Below are 22,787 nucleotides of genomic sequence, written 5' to 3' on the forward strand. Positions count from 1 at the left end.
TCTCCCGAACTTTCCCGTCATTGTAGATGGCACAACCTCCTTCCGTCTTACAAGCCTGTAACCTTGGTGTCATCCTAGATTCTGCTCTCTCATTCAAACCACATATCTTATCCATCACCAAATCCTAACAGTCTCACCTTCACAACATTGTCAAGATCCACCCTTTCCTCTCCATCCAAACCGCTACCACATTAGTACAATCACACATCCTATCCCGACTGGATTACTGCATCAGCCTCCTTTCTGACCTCCCAACCTCCTGCCACTCCCCACTTCAGTCCATACTTCACTCTGCTGCCTGGATTACATTTCTACAGAAACGTTCAGGGCATGTCACCTCCCCCCCCCCCCACCCCCCCCACACAAAAAAAATCTCCATTGGTTGCCTATCCACCTCCATATCAGACAAAAACTCCTCACTATTAGCTTTAAAGCTCTCCATCACCGTGCCCACTCCTATCGCCTCCCTTCTCTCTTTCTACATCCCAGCCCACACACTCTGCTCCTCTGGTGCTAACCTTCTCACTGTGCCTCGATCTCACCTGTCTTGCCGCTGACTCCTGGCCCATGTCCTGCCTCTGGCCTGGAATGCCCTCCCTTTTTAGATCTGCTAGACAGTCACTCTCCCCCCCCATTCAAAGCCCTACTGAAGGCACAACTCCTTCAAGAGCCCTTCCCAGATGAAGCCCCACTTTTCCTCAGCTCCTACTTCCTTCTGTGTCACAACTCACTCCCTTTACTCTTCTCCCCTCTGCCCGCCCCACAGCACTTATGTATATGTATGTATATATCTATAATTCTCTTTATTTATATTTATTCCTTTTTACTTGTATTGATGTCTCTCCCCACCCCCACCGCCCCACCGCCCCAAACTGTGAGCCTGTTGTGGGCAGGGATTGTCCCTCTTTATTGCTCTTTCCAAGAGCTTAGTACAGTGCTCTACATACAGTAAGTGCTCAGTAAATATGATTGAATGAGTGAATATCAAGGAAAAGGCAGATAGATTCTAAAGCTTTTGTAGAGGTAGAACTGAAAGAATTTCATTACAAATTGAATGCGTGGGTTGAATGAAAGAAATGAGTTGAGGGTGATGCCTAGGTCATTGGCATATGTGACAGGAAGGATGGTGGTGTTATCTACAGTAATAGGAAAGTCAGGGGGAGGACAGGATTTGGGTAGGAAGATGAGTTCTATTTGGGACATATTTAGTGAGAGATAATTAGGTATGTCCTGAGAGACCCCAAAGACGGGGAGAGATTAGGGTCAGGGAGGTTGTTTTAGGAGTCATCCGAGAAGAGATGGCAGTTGAAACTGTGGGAGTAAGAGTTCTCCAAGGGAGCAGGCATAGATAGAGAATTATAAGTAGACCCAGAATTGAACCTTGAGGAACCCCCACAGTTAGAGAGGGTGGGAAGAAGAGATATCTGTAATTTTATTTATATTACGGTCTGTCTTCCCTTTAAACTGTAAGCTCATTATGGACAGGTTAGATGTCTGTTATATTGTAGTCTCCCAAGTGCTTAGTATAGTGCTGTGCACACAGTAAATGCTCAGTAAATACGAGTGGCTGACTGACTGAGAATGAGCAACGGGGAGGTTTTACACAAGCCTGCTCACTCAAACCTAATTTCTCCCTCAACTTTCCCTCAAATTTCCTACTCCCTTGCATGCCGCTTTCAAATTATTTTAGTACATAATTAATATTTATGCATCAGAAACTGAAATACACCATCATGTCCCCTTGAGTGTGCTAGAAGTACCAAGTGAATGGAAGACATTTACAGGGGTTTTCGTCAACCAATCAATCAGTGGTGTTTTTGAGCAGCTACTAAACTTAAACCCTATACTAAATACTTGGGGGGGTACTAGTTCCCTGCCCTCAAGAAGCTAACAATCTAATTGTGGAGGTTGACCAACAGATTTATTTTGCAAAAAATATTTTTCTACTCTAAGGTATAAAAAGAGAAGAGAACAAGCTCCCGTGTGCCCTATGTTGGGTTCCTCCCAGTGGTTTTTCAGTCAAACAAGATCAAACAAAAAAAAGTCATCAAAGCTCAACTGAGATAATGGGATATGCTGATTTTAAAGGATGGTGACAGAATCTGATTTTTAAATTTGGTCACAAGGACTTTTTTATTCATGTTCAAATTGGAAAATACCCTCGTGTTGGTATTTGGTTGGTTGAGAAGCAGTGTGGCTCAGTGGAAAGACCATGGGCTTGAGAGTCAGAGGACGTGGGTTCTAATCCCAGCTCTTCCATTTGTCTGCTGTGTGACTTTGAGAAAGGCACTTAACTTCTCTGGGCCTTAGTTACCTCATCTGTAAAATGGGGATTAACACTGTGAGCCCCACGTGGAACAACCTAATTACCTTGTATCTACCCCAGCACTTAGAACAGTTCTCAGACATAGTACACACTTAACAAATCCCATAATTATTATTATTATTCTGTTTCCTTGACTTCATCCCCTATCTAGGAGTAAGATATGAAAAATATCTTTTGGATTTTGTGCCATTTACGTACATTTTGCACTCTAAATCATGTAAAATTTCTCAAATTACTAAACTAGTTTTTTTTCAGAGAACAAAATGTCCATAGCCTAGTATAGGTAGATAGCAGAGATGACAATCTTAATTAAATGTGTCTTCACTCCACTCCACTGCCAAACTCAAATGTTAATTAGGGGTATCTCTACTCACCAAGATGCCAAACTCAAATGTTAGGGAGAAAGGAGGAATAAATGTACCTTAATCACTAAATTGGTTTTTTGGCAGCAAAAAGGAGCAAATAGGGACCTAGGATGGCGGTCCAATGACAGAAGATTGGATGGGTGAGATAGAGATCAATATTGTCTCCCTTTAGTGTTCTGTTCTATAATACATTCCAAGGCTGGATTTAATTCCATGAAAAGAAAGATCGGAATTTGCAAATGCATTTATGAAGGTAACTGGCTCATTGCCGGATCTCATCACTCATACGCACACAAAGAGCTTTGCATTATCAAAGGGGACACCTGCTCATTCAAGTGAAACTGAAATTACCATTTCCATCAAAGCTGGGAAATCAGTGACAAATTGCTAACTTAACCACAGTAATCATATAAGCATGGTGGTGCATCCAATTTGCAAAAATGCTGCTGTATATAGTGCCTTCTTACCAACCATGGTAGTATTTTTGCAAATTGTCAAGTCACTATGGCCTCCCTTCATCCCACCCCCCATATGTTACACAACAGCAACAAAATTCTGATGTAGACTGTTTGATAGAAGACCCTTTCTGAATTCTGTCTCCTCTGCCCCTAGAGAATAGATATATGTGAGCCCGTTGTTGGGTAGGGACCATCTCTATATGTTACCAGCTTGTACTTCCCAAGTGCTTAGTACGGTGCTCTGCACACAGTAAGCGCTCAATAAATATGATTGAATGAATGAATGTGTATTTTCTATTGCTTTGGGATGCTGTCACCAAATTCATTCAATCGTATTGAGCACTTACTGTGTGCAAAGCTCTGTACTAAGTGCTTGGGAGAGTACAATATAACATCAGACACATTCCCCGTCCACAATGAGCTCACAGTCTAGAGGCAGAGACAGACACCAAATCTCCACCTGCATGGGGCAGACATATGAGAAGTAATAATAAAAATAGTAATTATTATTATTACAATTATAATTATGACAAGTGTGGTTTTGTTAAGCACTTACTATGTGCAAGGCATTGAGGTGGGTAGAAGTAAATTGGGTTGGGCACAGTCCCTGTCCTGCGTGGGGCTCACAGTCTTCATCCTAATTTTCCAGATGAGGTGATAGGCAAAGAGAAGTGAAGTGACTTGCCCAAGGTCACACCGCAGACAAGTGGTAGAGCTGGTATGAGAAATCAGGTCCTTCTGACGCCCAGACCTGTGCTGTATCCATTAGGCCATGCTGGTTCCCTATGATGCATAAGAAGTTCTCTTTAATCCTGGAGTGTTGAAGGAGGACAATATAGCTTTTTGTGTCAGTGATTCTATATCCTACAATTGTTCTGGCTTGTATTAAAAACATTCAGAAAGAAAAGAAAAGCAATATATTTTCTTGTGACTATTTTGCCCTCTTGTATTTATGGAAATGGTCCAAAGTCGTAACTAGGGTAAAACTTTGGAAATTCTATGGGGAATCTTGTATAGCTGAAAAATAAATTACAGTCCCTAAAATGGAAATAAATAATCAATTGTTGTTTTCTTTTGAAGGCTTAATATAATTGCACCTCATTTATAGATCATAAAGCAACATGAATGAACAGTTTTTTCTGTCAAGGCGAATTTACTTTTATGATTTTGGAGAGTAGAGATGGAGACTGAACAGTACATTTTCATTGTTTTAGCACAACTGAGGCCCTGAAATGTGTCTGTATTGGGTGAGCCACTGACCACACCCTGGAACAAGCAGCAATCTGGATTGACAGAATATATTTCTTTGCTAGCTTTAAGAAAGCCCCAAGGCAGAAAAATTGCCTTGTTTTATTTTCCAGGGTGAATTTTCTGAACCTCTTTTTATGATGTCATTACAAGCTGTCGGATGTCGAGTGGGAAGATATTTCTTAGGACCCTAAAGTACTGTTTTATAATGTTTCATAGAAGTTAACTTTGGCCAGATAAATGGACCCATAGACAATATGTAGAGCACTGTCTGAAACACCAAGTGTAAATGTAAGTCATAGGGAGAAAAGATATTTAGCTCTGTCAGTAAAGTCCCAAATATGGACCTGTTGAGAGAGAATTGGGATCACAAGAGAATAGAAAGCAGGGAGATTGCTCCAAGTGAGAAGAGCCCTCTCTTCATAGACACCATTGTTCTCCGTTCTATCCCCACAGCAACTACAAAACTATTACCAAAAAAATGTGATGTGAGCCTTGAGCATGCCATGAGGGAAGCTTAAAATCTGTAATTGCCCTCGAAATGCTATATCATTCTCCAGTGTGATATTGTGATCTGTAAAACTCTCACTTGCCCCTTGCCAGTGACCCCTTCTTCCAAATTTTTCTTCTTGTAAAATGAACACATTCTGTTTTCCATTAGCAGAACATTCAGTAGTGGAGCAGTTATAAGCATACCTATGAGCAGTACATGACAGGCCTTCCCGGCCCAAAAAGGGGGTTAAATCTTGTTGTGTTGCTCCGGAGCAGGATAGATAGAACCAATCACAATGTAGCTGTGTCAAATTTCCCTGCTAGGTGTTCTCCGGTTGTTTGGATTCCAAGCAGAGGACAGGTTGCACTCACTTTGATGAGAGTGTAGACATTTTGCTGACATCAGAACCCTACTGAGACAATTCCTGTGTCAGCGTGGATGATGCCATAGGGTTGCATATAGGAAATTCCACCTCCATCCCAGCCCATTGAAGACATTTAGCTAGCACACTCCTTAACACAAGGGAGGGAATCGATTTCCTTTTGTAGACATTGTATGCAGACCAGAGACCCCCTTCCAGATTCATTAACCCATTCTGCTATTTGTTTCAGCCAAGCTATAAGATGTATATCCCTGATTTCCAGCAAGTGCATCCTAATCTTCTGCACGTGTAATAATTAATTACAATTAATAATTATGGAATTTAAGTGCTTACTATGTGCCAAGCACTGCTGTAATCACTGGGGTAGATCAAGCTTGCCAGAGTGGACCCAGTCCCTCTCCCACATAGAACTCACAGTCTAGGTAGGAGGGAGTAGGATTTAATCTCCAATTTACAGATTAGAAATCTGAGGCACAGAGACATTAAGTGACTTGCCACTACTCACACAGCAGACAAGTGGCAGAGCCGGGCATTAGAACCCAGGTCCTCTTCCCACTAGGTTATGCTCCTTCCCCTAGTATAGCTCCACGATTTTACAAATGCACACAATGCCTAAGCATGATTTGAAAATGAATGGAAATGTATATCACCAGGGGTTCAAGAGCTAAATGAGTAGTGGGGAGCTGTAAAGGTTTTAAAGTCACAAATTCATTTATATTGTAAAGGTGCCTTGTGTTATTTTTATAAAATTTAATAACAACTTTAATAATAATGATAATAATAACAATTGTATTTGTTAAGCGCATACTATGTGCCAGGCACTACACTATGGGGTGGATACAAGCAAATCAGGTTGGTCACTCTTAATCCCAAATTTACAGATGAGATAATTGAGGCAAAAATGTTAAGTGACTTGCCCAAAGTCACACAGAAGACAAGTGACAGAGCTAGGATTAGAACCCAGGTCCTTCTGACTCCCAGGCCCCTGGTCTATCAACTAGGCCATGCTGCTTTTATTTCCTTGGCCCTAATTCCCTTCCTCTTTCATATATATTCATCTCTCTTCATCTATCCCTCTTTGGAAAAGACTATTTAAGCCTGCAACATATCTAAGCAGTTATGGAATATTGGTGGATCAGAGGCATTAACGGTAAAATGTAGGCCAAATCCTATTCAGAGTTGTTTCATTCATGTCTGTGAAAAATTAAGATCGAATTACTCATTACTTCATTAATTTTTCAAATATTTCTTGAAAATGGTGACTATTTTTCACAGGAATAGCCACAGGCTAAGTTTGAAACTTCGCAAATGAGCTTCTTCTGAATTATTCATGTGAGAAAATCTCTATAGATAACCAAGAAACGAATATATCTTTGTACCCTCATTTTTCAAAAAACAATGGAATAAATTTAGCTCACCATTAAAAAAAAAAAATAACACCTAAAAATGGTTGAGACTGAAACTACTTTTAAAGAATGAATCTTTTTTTCTTTCTTTTTTTCCAAATGAAAAGTGAGGTGGAAAAAGTGGAAAAGCAGGATGGTTATAATGAAATTATTCTTTGTATATTTGAGCCCTTAGATACTTAAATACTGCCTTAAATTTTGAGTTCTTAGATGGCAGAGACTGTTCTGTTTCATTGGTCTTGTATAGTGCCTAGTACAGTGCTGTGATAATGATAAAATAAATGTTCTGGCAGTGGTGATAGTAAATACTACTACCATAGCATTTCTCCCTGAGTACCAGAAACACCGTGTGTGAAACCATACCAGGTTAAACTATCTTACTAATACACAATTCTTTTTCATTTAAAGGAGCGCAAGTTTCCAAAGTTTGTATCCAAAGAAATGGAAACCATGTACATTGAAGAATTAAAGTCATCTGTCAACCTGCTAATGGCAAACCTGGAGAGTATGCCAGTGTCCAAAGGAGGAGAGTTCAAGTTACAAAAGCTAAAACGGAGCCATAATACCTCCATCATTGATATGGGAGAGGAGAATGAAAACCAGCTGTCAAAGTCCGATGTTGTACTGTCTTTCTCCTTGGAGGTAAAGTCCAAGGCTGCTTTGGAGTTTCAAAGCATACTGGGGCAGAATTATTATAATTAAAAAATATGACTATCAATACATTTGCTAACTTGAACTACAGGAGTGGTACTAGAATCTGAAGCTGCTGGTTTGGGAAATTGAGATTGGTACCATTTTGCTGAATCAGGACTAAATGTAGCAAAAACAGCAGAAATAGGGACCATCCCATATTCAGAGTTTTCCGCAGGAAAATGGAGTGCATCAACTTTTGGTAAAGATCCATTTGTTAACTTTGCATGACCTTAGAGATCATGGCCGAGGCAGATTCCCAAACGAAATAATGCCCAAAGTCAAGATTTAATCAATATAACAAGTTGGAAATACAACTAACAGAGATAGGTTTACAGAATGATATTTGCAGCCACTGAGGTTTAAAGTTTCAAGTGCAAAGATTTATTGCCTGATGACAAAGACCCTCAGGATGAGTTTAGTCACATGGTAAGCTTAAGACATTTGCTTTGGAGAAAGTGGTGGAAAAGGTCTAATGGAAATAACCTCCAATCAGATCACTCAGCCCTCCCTTTTCCCCAGGTATAGCTTTAGCAGGAAAAAAAAAAAATTCTCCAACACATGGCCCTCTTCTTCTGGGGATAGCCTAGCCAACATGTATCCAAAGCAGCACCCAAACTAAGGACTTGCCCAGAGTTCTGAGGAAAACTTAGCTGCACTAAAGATGTTGGAAAGCTCTTCCCATTTTGGATGGGAAGCCCAACTTCTCCCATAATATTCTAATTGCTTCAGGAAGGTGAAGGCAAAACCCATCCTTTTGCACCCTGTATTGTGGTCCTTCCCTTCCCTGCAATTCTCTAGCCAGACTTTTAGACACTCCTGTTTAAATGGGTTTTAGAACATATCCCTTCAGCTGTGAGCTCACTGTCTAACAAATGGCCCTTAAAAATAACAACTCATGGGAGTGGTCAGATAAAGAGGAAATTATTTCCTCATCTCTTTGTAAGGGATGAGCCATTGCAAAAGACATCTACTAATGTTATTCTGATGTCATTGGGTATTTTAAAATAATATAGTCAAGGCAGTATATATGTGAAGAGTCAATTGGTATAGTTTACATATATTTACATAAGATTTTATAAAATCAAATGTATTTTTTAAATTATATAAAACCTTGTTTTGAATTAAATGTTCACTGAAGGTAACTTACTTTCAGCATTATTTAGAATAGAGCAGAGTGAAATCCAAGATAGAATGTTTTCAACTTGCATTTTGAAGTCTAAGGAGGCGGGGTTGAAGTAAATATAGACTCCTAGTGTGTGAAAATCATCAATGTAATTTCACAGAAACTTTCTTTTTTTAATGCTGTCACCTACATTACTGAACATTCTTGTCTTAGGTGTCTTTGCATTTGATTATTACCAATTGAAGGTGACATTTTATTCCCTCATGACTCTTGAATTCCAGGAGGAATGTATTAGATGGGAAAAAACATTGGTCTTTATTCATCTTTAAACTTAGATTCTTAACTTCTAAAGGTTCTCAAAATACTTCATTAATCCTCTTTAATTCATGCTTATTTGGAATATAAATGTGTTAGACCAGCAACAGTCCATGTGTATATGACTCAAACAAGCTTCAACTTGTAAATACCTTGCAAAAGTACCCTTAGGATTGAAAACATTTTAGAAGACAAATATCACATCATAGAGACATTTTCTGTATAAATTGTCTGTGTCTGTGTATTTCTAATTGAGGAAAATGAATCTTAAATTCTGTTTTATTCATTCAATCGTATTTATTGAGAGCTTACTGTGTGCAGAGCACTGTACTAAGCGCTTGGAAAGTACAATTACAACTTTGAACAAGACTATTAAGGTCTACCCAGTGTATTCCAAGAGCATTGATCTATTATAAGAGTAGTATTTGGGTATATGTTCTGACTTACTACTTAATTACTGTGGTTAATTATGTTTGGAGGGACTGGGCTCAAGAGTAAACTGGTCTCTGGTCAAGACTACATGGAGTAAAACTGTCATATTGAAAAACTATATAAAAATCTGCATGTTTTTAATTGCCCTAATGAAATCTGCCTTCTTTGCCAGCTAATGAGAGGGAGATTTGGGATGCATTTGATTGTGGAATTGCAGGCAGGTTTTTTTTCCCCCTGAAAGACTATGTTCTCATATGGCCCTCTTGGTTGGCCTGAGACAAGGGCAACTGAGCTCCTCCATTTAGCCTGCTACTTGCCTGTCTAATTTTAGAGATGGATCTGTGCCCCTACCACCCAGAGGGTGGCAATAAATTGAGGGAATAAGGACATTGGGTGGAAAAGCTCTAAGTATTATCTATGTATCATTCAAATGCAAGTGCCAGAGTTCCTGAGGTCTGCTTAGAGGCAGGACTTGTGATACATGGCTCTAGGAAGATAATTCTTATCTGTCCAGGGTAATCCACATAAATGCTAGCTTTATGCTTTAAGTTAGATTTGCACTGCATAGGGTCAATCCAAAAATGAATTTTCCCCTCAAAAATTGCTTCCCAAAATACTCCTGGGAATAAGAAAGTCCAGCTACTACCAAACTCTGACCATCCCTCCAAAATGCCATCTTCCTCCTTCCCACATACTCTCATCCACAGCCACACAAACATATGTCCTCTCCTACTTTGCAGCTGAGTAGTTACCTGTGAGGGCAGAACATATTTTTTTAAAAGCACACAGAATGTATTCATACAAACAAAGTGAGAAAGAGAACTAAACAATCCTTTAGGTTATTTGTCATTATCCCTAGAGCTGCAAAGTACAAGTGAAGTGGAGTTTTAAGTAATCATCCAGTAGATTTACTCTATGCAGAGTGCCCAGAATAATAGTTAAAGCCCCAAAGTAGATCATTTATCCTAAATTATCTGGTTGGGGTATGTTTATGGTGCAAATCAACCAGGGAATTGATCAAACCTCCACTTCATTCGGGCTATGCACACGGAGTCAGTGTAGACAAACCTATCTGGGTAATCCATGTTCAATTACCTTCCTTATTCTTTAAAGTCTTTTGCTCAAATTATCTGGTTAATTACTTCAATTTTCTACTTCTCTAGTATAGAATTCAACTTTGATTATATAACCATAGCTGAGACTAGCAGCTGCTGCTGAACACCTCCCTACTAAGAAAGAATTTGTAAACTGTAACCTTTCCCTGGGGAATGTGGTTCTTTCAACCAATGGCTGAAAAAGTTCTTAGGTCTGCGAAAGTGATCTTTTCCTTCCATTTCAGCTTTTACAATGAATGTTTTAAGAATGTTTTTTTTCAAGGAGATGGTGGTTTTGTTCATTGTCAATAAATTTTTTTGTCTGGCTAATTACTTTCTTTAGGTTTCTCTAGATTCAGTTTCTATGATGAACTAAACCCAAATCTCCCTATTTTGAAGAACACTTTTTTAAAATAATATAGCCAGCCCCAGTGATTCTCTGCTTGTGTGTTTAGCAGTTAAAAATGGATTTTGGGTTTTGCTTTGGTACAAATGATAGCTTGGACCTGACAAAGGCATTTGTGAGCTACAAGCTGAAAATTACCTCAAAGGCACAGAAGGCAGAGGAGAAAGTATTTAAGCCTACTGCAAAGAGGTTGCCAACAAGTTAAGCAAAATGGACCTCAGATATCTAAGTTGTTGGACTATTGTAATGACTTTCCTGTTGGTTTTAGCATTTAGTGAGTTTGAGTGATGCACAATCACCCTGCTATCTTTTAAATGGGCCCATATCCCCATTTGTTAGTGTTTCTGTATAGGTCACTAGCTCACAAGGCAAGGAAGCATTCTTTTACTTACTAAATTCCAGAGATTGATGAGACAACAGGAATTTTTCTGCTAACTTGGAGCCTCTTGCATGGAATCCAGGCAGTTATTCTGAATATATATACCTGCCAACAACTTTATTGAGTGCTTTCCTTTCCTTTCCCATCCTCCGTAGAGCTGTAAGTATTGATTACGGCTCTATATAGTGCCCTGATTTTGGTATGTGTTCCTAGGTTGTGATCATGGAAGTACAAGGCCTAAAATCCTTGGCACCTAATCGCATAGTCTATTGCACCATGGAAGTGGAAGGAGGGGAAAAACTGCAGACTGATCAGGCTGAAGCTTCCAAACCAACGTAAGTGATTTCCTTTCTGGTGTTTCTTACCAAATGATCAGATGATTTCATTGTATTTATTTCCTTGATGAACTTTCTCTGACTGGAAGGGAAGTCTCCAGTTGTTCTCCTGAGATATTATGCAAAGCGACTCACATTTTTTAAGGGAGAATAGAGCAAATGGCCCACTTTAGTGAAAAAGAAAGCAAAATGACAACAAAGGTACCTGCCTAATAGAGCCTCCTTGGTATAAATGTTGCATTTTTGTTTCATGGCTAAGTACACTCCTTTTTGAGACTTTCTAAGTTGAGGGTTAGGTCATTGACGAAAGAAAGGAATGATTCAAGTGATTTGCACTGTAGTTCTGAAGTGAAATATTAGTGAGTTTCCTTACATATTGTATTCCTAGGTATTTTGATAATCAAGGAAAAAGTACTTTGGACAAAGCACATTTCAGAATGTTGAATTTTAGTGCGGGAAGGGGCAAACTCTCAGATTATTGAAAATTTCTACTTTGCATGAGAAATTCTAACTGGATCCTCTCAATCCCAGTCTCAAAGTGTGATAGAGACTGCTCTGAGTCTCTTGGGGGCATATGGGTCGATTGAATGGGATTAACCAAAGGCCATTGCCAATGCACAAGATTTATATATCTTGAATTCTTAGTTCCTCTCATGGATATCTAAACAGGATGATGGGAAGACCTCAGGTGTTTGAAAATCACGTGAGATTAATGAGTAATTGCCAGAGGAAATGAAAAGCAATGCAATTTGTTCACACTTCCCAAACTTCCTCATTTTTTAAATCTTAGCTTCAAATTAGAGCTAGTTAAATTTCAGTCTTCCTACCCATGATGGCATTTAATTTTTATCCAGAACAGCATGGTCTGGGGACTTCTCCACATTACTGTATTTTTACATATTTTGTGTAGATATTTCGTATTACAAATGTGCAGGAGTAAAAATGTTGTTCTAGGTCCCATATCCTGAAAGCCAACTTGTTTCCCTATAGGATGTAAAATGATGTCATAAAGGCACCAGAGTATATTGATTAGTTTTACAAGCTGGTAGCACATGTAGGCTGAAGAATTATCAGTACAAATACAAAGCACTATTCCGAGTTCAGTGGATAACAGTTGGTCAAATGGATGTAGAGCTCTCTTTAAGGTTGCTGTAACCATTTAAAATGGAATTTGTTGACTGAATGCATGTCCATATCTTTGTAGTTAGCATGTTCCTCTTATATATGTAGAATATAAATCTATAAGGCTATATACATTCACATTCACCATCCCTCCCTCTAACCCACACAGAGTGAAATTTGTTTATAATAACTATATTCAAACACACTTGCCTAAATTGCTGAATTTTCTGAACAGGTCTTTGCAGGTCATTCATCTTAGTTACCTAGGCAGCTTCCAAAGTGCATTAAGTGGTGAACCTGTTTAAACAGGACATTTCTTCAAAATGTACTATTATCCTTTTATCGGGAATAAAGGCAAGCAAAATGCTGAGCCCTATTCCCCTGATGGTAAGCATTCATCTGCCAATCTGTGTGTACATGAAACTTTGGTAATTCTTTTGTGTCCAGTAACCAAAGAAAGTGTGGTGGGAAACCCACTGGGAGCACACATTCAGTTTTGCACCATGCTACTGCACCCATACCCCACAACATAGAATGGGGACACAGGAGCAGCCAGTTGTCTGACACTGTACCCTCACCACTTTCATCTCTTCCCTTTCTTGTCACAGATGAATACCTTCCATCTACTCCTCACCATCTCCATGTCATCATTATCGGTGACCTCTAATGCCTCATCCCTCCCCAACCTATGTCTGAAACCACCACCTCAACATGGTAAATCTTTCTCAAAGTCATGGCCTGATCCCAAGTTACATCACTTCTATCACCCCTTAACTGTTTCCCCTTGACCCATTTTGATCCAAATCCAGAGTATCTCCTTCCCCTCAAATAATGCATGTGGCATTAAACACTCTACTCTTAGGGCCTGGGAAGCCACCTCAAGGTCAGAATCAGGTTATTCAGAAAATTCATAGACCTTAGAGCCTGAATCTCAAAGCAATTTCCTGATTTAAGGGTTGAGAAACAAAGTGGCACCAGAGGTCTTAGTTCCATGTCATGACACACTGTTTGTGTCCAAAACAGTGTATTTATAGCTTGGGAACATGAGTAATGTGAAAGCTTGTAAACACAAGAGGCTTATAAATAGAAGGAAGGCCTCAGGAAGCTGTTTGGTAGTACAATTATGATACATATCTAGAACCATGACAAGCACCACGCCACAAGAAAGATGACGCTTATCCCTTGAGAACCTGAGCTCAGCCCACCTCTGGGCCCCAAAAAGACAAGAAAGAGTGGTGACATGCTGCGGGCCCAGGGGTGATCTTCCAGTTCATCTGTGGTTGTCCTTTATAATTATCCACCAACTCAGATTACATGAAGTCCCATGGAGACCATCCTGTGGCTGGCCCAATGCCTGTAGCCCAAGATCAATCAATCAATCAATCAATCAATTGTATTTATTGAGCGCTTACTGTGTGCAGAGCACTGTACTAAGCGCTTGGGAAGTACAAGTTGGCAACATATAGAGACGGTCCCTACCCAACAGTGGGCTCACAGTCTAGAGGGGGAAGACAGAGGACAAAACCAAACATATTAACAAAATAATATAAATAGAATAGATATGTACAAGTAAAATAAATAAATAAATAAATAGAGTAATAAATATGTACAAACATATATACATATATACAGGTGCTGTGGGGAAGGGAAGGGAAGGAGGTAAGACAGGGGGATGGAGAGGGGGACGAGGGGGAGAGGAAGGAAGGGGCTCAGTCTGGGAAGGTCTCCTGGAGGAGGTGAGCTCTCAGTAGGGCCTTGAAGGGAGGAAGAGAGCTAGCTTGGCGGATGGGCAGAGGGAGGGCATTCCAGGCCAGGGGGATGACATGGGCCGGGGGTCGACGGCGGGACAGGCGAGAACGAGGCACGGTGAGGAGATTAGCGGCAGAGGAGCGGAGGGTGCGGGCTGGGCTGTAGAAGGAGAGAAGGGAGGTGAGGTAGGAGGGGGTGAGGTGATGGAGAGCCTTGAAGCCGAGGGTGAGGAGTTTCTGCCTGATGCGCAGATTGATTGGTAGCCACTGGAGATTTTTGAGGAGGGGAGTAACATGCCCAGAGTGTTTCTGGACAAAGACAATCCGGGCAGCAGCATGAAGTGTGGATTGAAGTGGGGAGAGACACGAGGATGGGAGATCGGAGAGAAGGCTGATGCAGTAAGAGAAGGCTGATCCTTTTGGACTTCAGTGGAGAAGAGGCATATTATTATATAGCCACAGCCCTAGCTATGCATGGCATTTGTGTACTGCCCAACATTGTCATAAGATGGGGCAGGGGCTAAAGGTAGGCTTCCACAAAGTGGTGACCACAGGAGTTTCTCTATGGTAAGACAGGCCTGTTCATCATAGAAGGACATCAAGGTTTGTGGGGACACCAAAACTCACAACCTTCAACTTTCATGAAGCTACAAAAGCTTTACAATGCTTCCATTTCCATTGGAATCATTATTTATTTTGGGTATTAAAGCATGAAAATGAACTGATTATATCACATTTGAAATGTGATATATTAAATAAAATTGGAAGTTTTCTGTTCCTTTATTTTTATTCTGTTTCAAAGGGATGCATTGTCCTATTGGAAATTGAAGTGCTGCCTCTGGATAACCACAGGTCAAACCTTCTGTTCCTTCACCAATGAGGTGTCCCTGCTTAGGGAATTCCTGCTACCAGTTTCCCACCACCAACCAATCTGAATAGGTATCAAGCCAATGCAAATTTGAATGTTTCGCCAAGTAGGAAATTGCAGACTGGTTCACGGTGCAATTAAGGTGCTTTGTAGGAAATTGCAGTGTTGTAGCTTTCAGAGTCTATTGGTGGGATAGGCAGATCACAAGATCACGAGGGGCACTCTGGGGTGGATGCCTAATGACCAGGACAGCCCTAATTCTTCCCACCTGCCATTGCTGGTAGGAGCAGAAGGTAGGTGAAGATTTACATCCCAGTCTAAACATTAGGAACATTGTAACTGTTTGGACAAAGGATGGCCATACCTGAAATGGTGAGTAGTTTGAGGACTGTTTCCTCCCAGCAGTGATGGACTGCTTTCCTTATTGTCATTGTTTTTAATTTAACTGTGGTTGTTTTTGCTGAATATACTTGTTTTCCATTCCCTTTATATCTGCCCTGCCCCTTTCCCCCATTTATATTGTGAGCCTCCTGAGTCAATATCCTTATATTTCTCCCCAGTCATACTATAGTGCTTCTCACACTGTAAGAACTTAATGAATGTTATTATTATTATTGCTGTACCTGCTTCATGGCTAGGCAGGTTGGGGGAAGACTGGGATGTTGATGTGGAGGGTATTTGGAGAGGGGCAAGTGTGGGAGTGAGGAGAAAGGTAATCAATCAATGCATAATGTAGTGGATGGAGCACAGGCCCGGGAGTCAGAAAGTCATGGGTTCTAATCATGGCTCCTCCACTTGTCTGTCATGTGACCTTAAGCAAGTCATTTCACTTCTCTGTACCTCAGTTCCCTCATCTGTAAAATGGGGATTGAGACTATGAGCCCTACATGGGAGAGGGACTGTGTACAACCCAATTGGCTTGTATCTACCCCAGTGCTTAGTACAGTGCCTGGCACATAGTTAGTGCTTAACAAATACCACAATTATCATTGTTGAGTGCTTACCTTGTGCAGAGCACCATATTAAGCATTTGGAAGAATTAAATACAATAGAGTAGGTAGACATGTTCCCTGGCCTCAAGAAGCTTACAGTGTAGTGGGAGATTTGTAGATCAACTTTCCAAGGTCACAGCAGTGCACTCTCAAGAGGCTCTGAGGAAAAAATAACTTCCCATCTCTCCTTCCTAGGCTCTCTTTCACATTTCTAACCATGCATCATTTAGGATTTTCTTGTTTGGTGCACCCAGTGCCCAGAATCCCCAAACTCTTTAATGGCATGGAGGTATCCAAAGCAGCCAAAAGTTTCATTGCTGGCTGCAGGTTCTTCTGGGGAGGCATGGGGGAGGATTGGATTCCAGTTCTTCTCACCTCTCCTACCCCCATCCCACAAATCACACACACTACACACACATACACACTGCAGCAGGAGTTATTGAAGCTGGGAGGTGACCAAGGTAAGATCTCTTTAGTGTCTATCCTCTGCAGCCCATAGCAGAGCTCCTCAGGACATGCTGAGCCATGGTATCTCAATGTACCCCAGGGTTCAGGGACTCTGAGTTCTAAGTGCACTCCCAAGGAACTCCAGAGGGACATGTTGCTAAAGGTGCATAGAGATGCATCCAGGCTAATGCTATACTGATGGTTGCTCTCTCCGGACCACCAATATCACTTTGAATCATTGGGAACATGAGGGCAAGGCCTTCCAGGAGTATTGTTTAACATAATAACTATAACAGTAATAATAATATTAATGTTATTTAATGTGTCAAATATTTTTCTAAGTGCTGGGGTGGATAGAAGGTAATCAAGTTGGACATGGTAGGAGGGAGGACAGGTTTTATTCTCCAATTTGCAGATGAGAGAACTGAGACACAGAGAAGTTAAGTGACTTGCCCAAGGTCACACAGCACACAAGTGGCAGAGCTGGAATTAGAACCCAGGTCCTCTGATTTTGAGGCCCATGTTCTTTCCAGTATTCCATGCTGCTTCAGGTCAGAAATAGGGTCTGAGGAAGGGAGAACAGGTATTTTATCCCCATTATACAGAGGACGTAACTGAAGCGCTGAGAAGTTAATTGGCCGCACTGAGTGCAGGATTTCGTTAAGAGCAAGGTTGGTCAAGAGCCAAGCATCACGAACCATGGTCCATTTCCCAAGGAGCCCATACCTTCTCCTTTAGTTCCCCACCCCGTGAAAGTAGCTTCCCACCTTTAACCCCTGCACTCACCCAAGCCTCCCACCATGTGGTTGATAATATGCAGTATCTGATATGTTTACTGTACCATAATCCTAGCAATAATACCTAGACAGTCCCTCCACACAACTCAAAATGCATCAGTGGAGTTAAATATGAGAACCAACTAAAGCAAAAAATCGGTAAGCTCAGAGAATGGCTGGGAAGACCCTTCTCAATGCAAACATAACACCAGTTAAGAAGTTTAATTAATAAAGTTTCTTGGATAATTACTCTCTGTGCACTGAGTGAGCAAAGATTAAATTAAGAGGCATAATGGATACGGTTACATAAAAATAAACGCATAAGCAGTGTGGCTCAGTGGAAAGAGCACGGGCTTTGGAGTCAGAGGACATGGGTTCAAATCCTGGCTCTGCCAATGGTCAGCTGTGTGACTTTGGGCAAGTCACTTAACTTTTCTGTGCCTCAGTTACCTTATCTGTAAAATGGGGATTAAAACTGTGAGCCCCCCCATGGGACAATCTGATCACCTTGTAACCTCCACAGCGCTTAGAACAGTGCTTTGCACATAGTAAGCGCTTAATAAATGCCATTATTATCCAGCGCTTAGAACAGTGCTTTGCACATAGTAAGCGCTTAACAAATGCCAACATTATTATTATTACTCCAAAAAGGATTATGGAGATAGAAAGCTAAGGGAGAAAAAAATAAACATCAGAACTTGCAGGGTAATCAAAATCAATTTTATGGGATTTGCAACAGGAATAATTCAATTTAGTGAGGATCTACCACCAATTGACTATGCAAAAGAATTTGGTTCAAGGTTTTAAGAGGTACTCAGATTCACCTGACCTCTCCTGTTTCTCCTTATAGCTCTCTGGCTGCTCCTTCTCAGGCTCTTTCACAGGCTCCTCATCTGCCTCCCATCCGCTAAATGTTTGAGTCCCTCAGGGCTCAGTTCTGGGTCCCCTTCTGTTCTCCATCTACACCCATTTCCTTGGTGAACTCATTCATTCCCAGGACTTCAACTACCATCTTTATATGGAAAATTCCCAAAGTTACCTCCCCTGCTCTTTCCATGCGGTGTTGCATTTCCTCCTGACGTCAGGACATCTCTACCTGGATGTTTTGCTTACACCTCAAAGTTGGCATGTCCAAAACAGAAGTCCTCATCTTCCCATCCAAACTCTGTCCACTCTATATCTTTCCCATCACTCTAGGTAACAACACTATCCTTCCTGTCTCACAAGCCCGTAACCTTGGCATTATCTTCGACTCTTTCTCATTCAACCCACGTATTCAATTTGCCACTAAATCTTCTCAGTTCTACCTTCACAGCATTGCTAAAATCCATGCTTTCCTTTCCATCCAAACTGCTACTATGCTGATACAAGCATTTATCATACCCCGACTTGAAAATGGTATGAAGCCTCCTTGCTAACCTCCCTGCTGTCTTTCTCTTCTCGCTTCAGTCCCTTCTTTGCTTAGCTACCTGAATCATTTTTCTGATAGAACTTTTAGTGCATACCCCACCCCCTTCTCATATATATTACATCCAATAGTTGCCCATCCACCTCCACATCAAAGATCATCAGCTTTAAAGCACTCAATCAGCTTGCCCCCTCCTATTGCACCTTGCTTATTTCTTACAACAACCCAGCCCATATGCTTTGCTCTTCCAGTGTCAACCTACTCACTGTACCAAGACCTCTTCTATCTAGCCATCAACCCCTAGCCCGGCACTTCCTCTCCTCCTTATATGACAGGCTACCATTCTCCCCACTTTCCAATCACATTTAAATCACATCTCCTCCAAGAGGCCTTCCCTGAGTAAGCCCTCATTTCCCCTCCTTGCTCTCCCTTCTGTATCTCCTGGGCACTTGGATCTGGATCCTTTGATATTCACCCTTCCGGTAGCCCATCAGCAGTATTTACATATCTATAATTTACTTTAATGTCTGTGACCCCCTCTAAACTGTAAGCTCCTGGTGGGCAGGTAATGTGTCTACCAACTCAGTTTTATTATACTCTCCTTAGCATTTAATACAGTGCTCTACACACAGTAAGCACTCAGTAAATACCATCATTGATTGATTCATACTTAGCCATATAGCTGAAGCTAAGTGATTGTGACAAAAGAAAACCTGACAGAATTGTGAAAATGTCATTTACTGGTAAATCTGAAAAGGAAGTTCTTGGAAAAAAATCAGAGGGGAGAAATTGGAAAGTACCATGTCCTACTTGTTGCAGAACCTCTAATTTTAGGAGCTCACAACAGCACAGGGAGCTATTACAAATGTTGTTAAAGCCAGAAGAAATGCCTAATGTTATGCCTCCTATAAACAGAGTTTTTTCTCAAAAGATAATACTGTTTCAAATCCAGCAGCCAGGGTATCAGTATCAACAGTATTTATTGAGCATATACTCTGTGCAGAAAATTGTATGCACATAGTAGATGCTCAGTAAATACTGTCAACACTGATACCCTGACTGCCAGATTTGAAATAGTTTTATTTCAGAGAATGTGTATGGCTTGGACAACAGTCAAAAGAAATAAAGCACGATCCCTTCCTTCACAGAGCTTTCAATCTAACGTGGGAGGTAAGATAAATGAATTGTTGATCATGCCAGGTATAGAAACCAATATGAATTGTGCCAACTAGTGATATCCAATTTGGTGAAAACTTAAATAAATTGTGACAGAAATCACATCAACTAGAAAAATGGAAGAGATATTAGAAATTATTGCAGGATTGTAAAGAATGTCATATTAAAATCTTTGTGATAGTTAATCGTGTTATTTAAAAAATGAAAACCTTAACATGATTATGTTCATTACAAAAACTCTGATGGCTCAGTTTCCTATTCATATCTAATAGGGATTTTGAATTTTTATAAGTTGGATCCTTTGATTACTGCTTTTTTTCTTCAGTATGAGCAAATGGAATACCATGCAACATCTTTCTCAAATGGCAAAAGGGATAGCCAGACTTTTAATGCAGAAAGTGGGAAATATGTTTGGATTTGAGTCCCCTAAGCAAAAAATTCAAAGTTATAGCTTTGAGCTAAAACACGAGTAGGAACATCATATGATCGGCATTTTGCTCTACATGGGCTTCTGTGCCAATTCTATAGTATAGCTTCATAAGTTCCTAAAAATTGCAGAGAACTTTAGAGAATGTATTTAAATGGACGAAAGTCCATTTAAATGGACTGAATGAAGAACAATGTACTGAGACAGATTGGATCACAATCAGGAAAGAATAAATGGTTAAAGGCTTGATGCAAGAAGAGGCCTATAAATAATAGTGTTTATTACGCTCCAGCTGTGTGCAGAACACTGTAGTAAGTATTTGGGAAAATACAATAGGACTGATATACCTGATCCTTGCCCTCAGAAAGCTTACAATATAGAGGGGAAGCAGACACTAAAATAAATTATAAGTAAGAAGAAGTGTGGCCTAGTGGATACAGCACGAGCCTGGGAGTCAGAAGTAATAATAATAATGATGGCATTTGTTAAGCACTTACTATATGCCAAGCACTGTTTTAAGTGCTGGGGTAGATAGAGTATCAGGTTGTCCCACTTGGGGCTCACAGCCTTCATCCCTGTTTTACAGATGAGGTAACTGAGGCACAGAGAAGTTAAGTGACTTGCCCAAAGTCACACAGCTGACAAGTGGCAGAGTTGGGATTAGAACCCATGACCTCTGACTCCTAAACCCGTTCTCTTTCCACTAAGCCACGCTTCCTGGGTATATATCTCAACCTCACCACTTGTCTGCATTGTGACCTTGGACAAGAAGTCACTTCGCTTCTCTGTGCCTCAGTTCCCTCATCTGTAAAATGTGGATTAAGACTGTGAGCCCCATGTGAGAAAGGGACTTTTTACAACCTGATTGCCTTGTATCTACCCCAGTGCTTAGGACAGTGCCTGGCACATAGTAAGCACTGAACAAATACCATAAAAAAGTAATGGAATATAAAGGTTATATAACTAAGTATAAAGGGGGTTGTCAGTACTTAAGTGAAGTACTGAAATGGCATTTGGAGGGATATAAAGTGGGGATATTATGAATTGGGGAACACCTACTGGAGATGTGATTTCAGCAGAGTTTTAAAGATGGGGAAAGCTATGGTGTATCAACTATGAAGTGGAAGGGAGTTACAACTAGTGAGGGAGGGATGAGCAAGAGGTCAGCATTGAGAAATGAGAATGAAGTGCAGTAAGGTTAGCTTGAGTGAACAAATCGTGAGCAGGATTTTAGTGGGAGATGAGAGTAGACAAGTAAGAGGGAAAGAACTGAAATAGTAGCTTAAAGCTCATAAATGGTCAAGGATTTCTGCTTGATATGGCAAGAAATGGGTAACAACTGAAGGTTTTTGAGGAGTGAAAGACAAAAAAGGGAGGCCAAGGAAAGCTATCTCTACCTGCATTTTCAGGTCTTTCGTAACTTAAGAAATACCAATCAACCAAATTAATGGTATTTGAGTGCTTCCTGTGCAGAGCATTCTACTAAGAACTTGGGAGAATACAACATGATAGAGTTGGTAGGCACATTCCCTGGCCACAGGGAGTTTACAATCTACTGGTCAGATCAACAGTCTAAGGAGCCCAGAATGTTTTCTCATGTAAAGGCAATAAGATGCTTGGAGGAACAATGAGAAGGCTGCCCTTCTTGACAGGAGAAGCAGTGTGAGAAGCAGCGTAGCTTAGTGGATTGAGCACGGGCCTAGAAGTCAGAAGGACCTGGGCTCTAATCCCAGCTCTGCCACATGGCTGCTTTGTGACCTTGGGCATGTCACTTAACTGGGCCTCAGTTACCTTATCTGTAAAATGGGGATCAAGAATGTTAGCCCCATGTGGGACAGGGACTGTCCCCAACCTGTTTAGCTAGTATCCACCCTAGTGCTTAGAACAGTGCTTAGCACATAGTAAGTGCTTTAAACAAGTACCACTATGATTATTATCATTATTACCTCCATCCAATATTTGTGGATTTGCCATCTAAAATTCCTGTTTTTCCCTCTACATCCCTAGTGTCCCCTTTTAGTGACCTATTATGGAGTTATCATCCATGAACTTATCCAAGCTCTTTTGAATCTACTGTTTTCTTTCACAACTTCTTGTGGTAAATTCTCTGTGCTTACCACCTTCTGATCCCATTAATTTCAGGCTTCAGTGAGTGTGCCTGAATTTTGGTCTTGTAGGATTTGATTCATTCATTCATTCAATCGTATTTATTGAGCACTTACTGTGTACAGAGCACTATACTAAGTGCTTGGGAAGTATAAGTTGGCAACATATAGAGACGGTCCCTACCCAAAAGCGGGCTCACAGTCTAGAAGGTGGCGGGAAGGAAGCAATTGCTAATGAACAGCAATTACATATTTGTCTTGTC

At 40.7% G+C, this 22,787-nt stretch overlaps 1 protein-coding gene across 12 annotated transcripts in view; it reads left to right on the forward strand.

Moving 5' to 3' along the window:
* CADPS (calcium dependent secretion activator) overlaps nt 1-22,787 on the forward strand; it is a 527,597-nt gene that overhangs the window by 230,813 nt on the left and 273,997 nt on the right. For all 12 annotated transcript variants that reach the window (XM_038772200.1, XM_038772196.1, XM_038772204.1 and 9 more), the window contains exons 5-6: nt 7,087-7,320; nt 11,334-11,455. In XM_038772200.1, coding sequence (XP_038628128.1) covers nt 7,087-7,320; nt 11,334-11,455 — 356 coding nt within the window. The remainder of the gene's footprint in view (nt 1-7,086; nt 7,321-11,333; nt 11,456-22,787) is intronic.

Source organism: Tachyglossus aculeatus, chromosome X1 (genome assembly GCF_015852505.1).
Source record: "Tachyglossus aculeatus isolate mTacAcu1 chromosome X1, mTacAcu1.pri, whole genome shotgun sequence".
In the NCBI taxonomy this organism is placed as follows: Eukaryota; Metazoa; Chordata; class Mammalia; order Monotremata; family Tachyglossidae; genus Tachyglossus; species Tachyglossus aculeatus.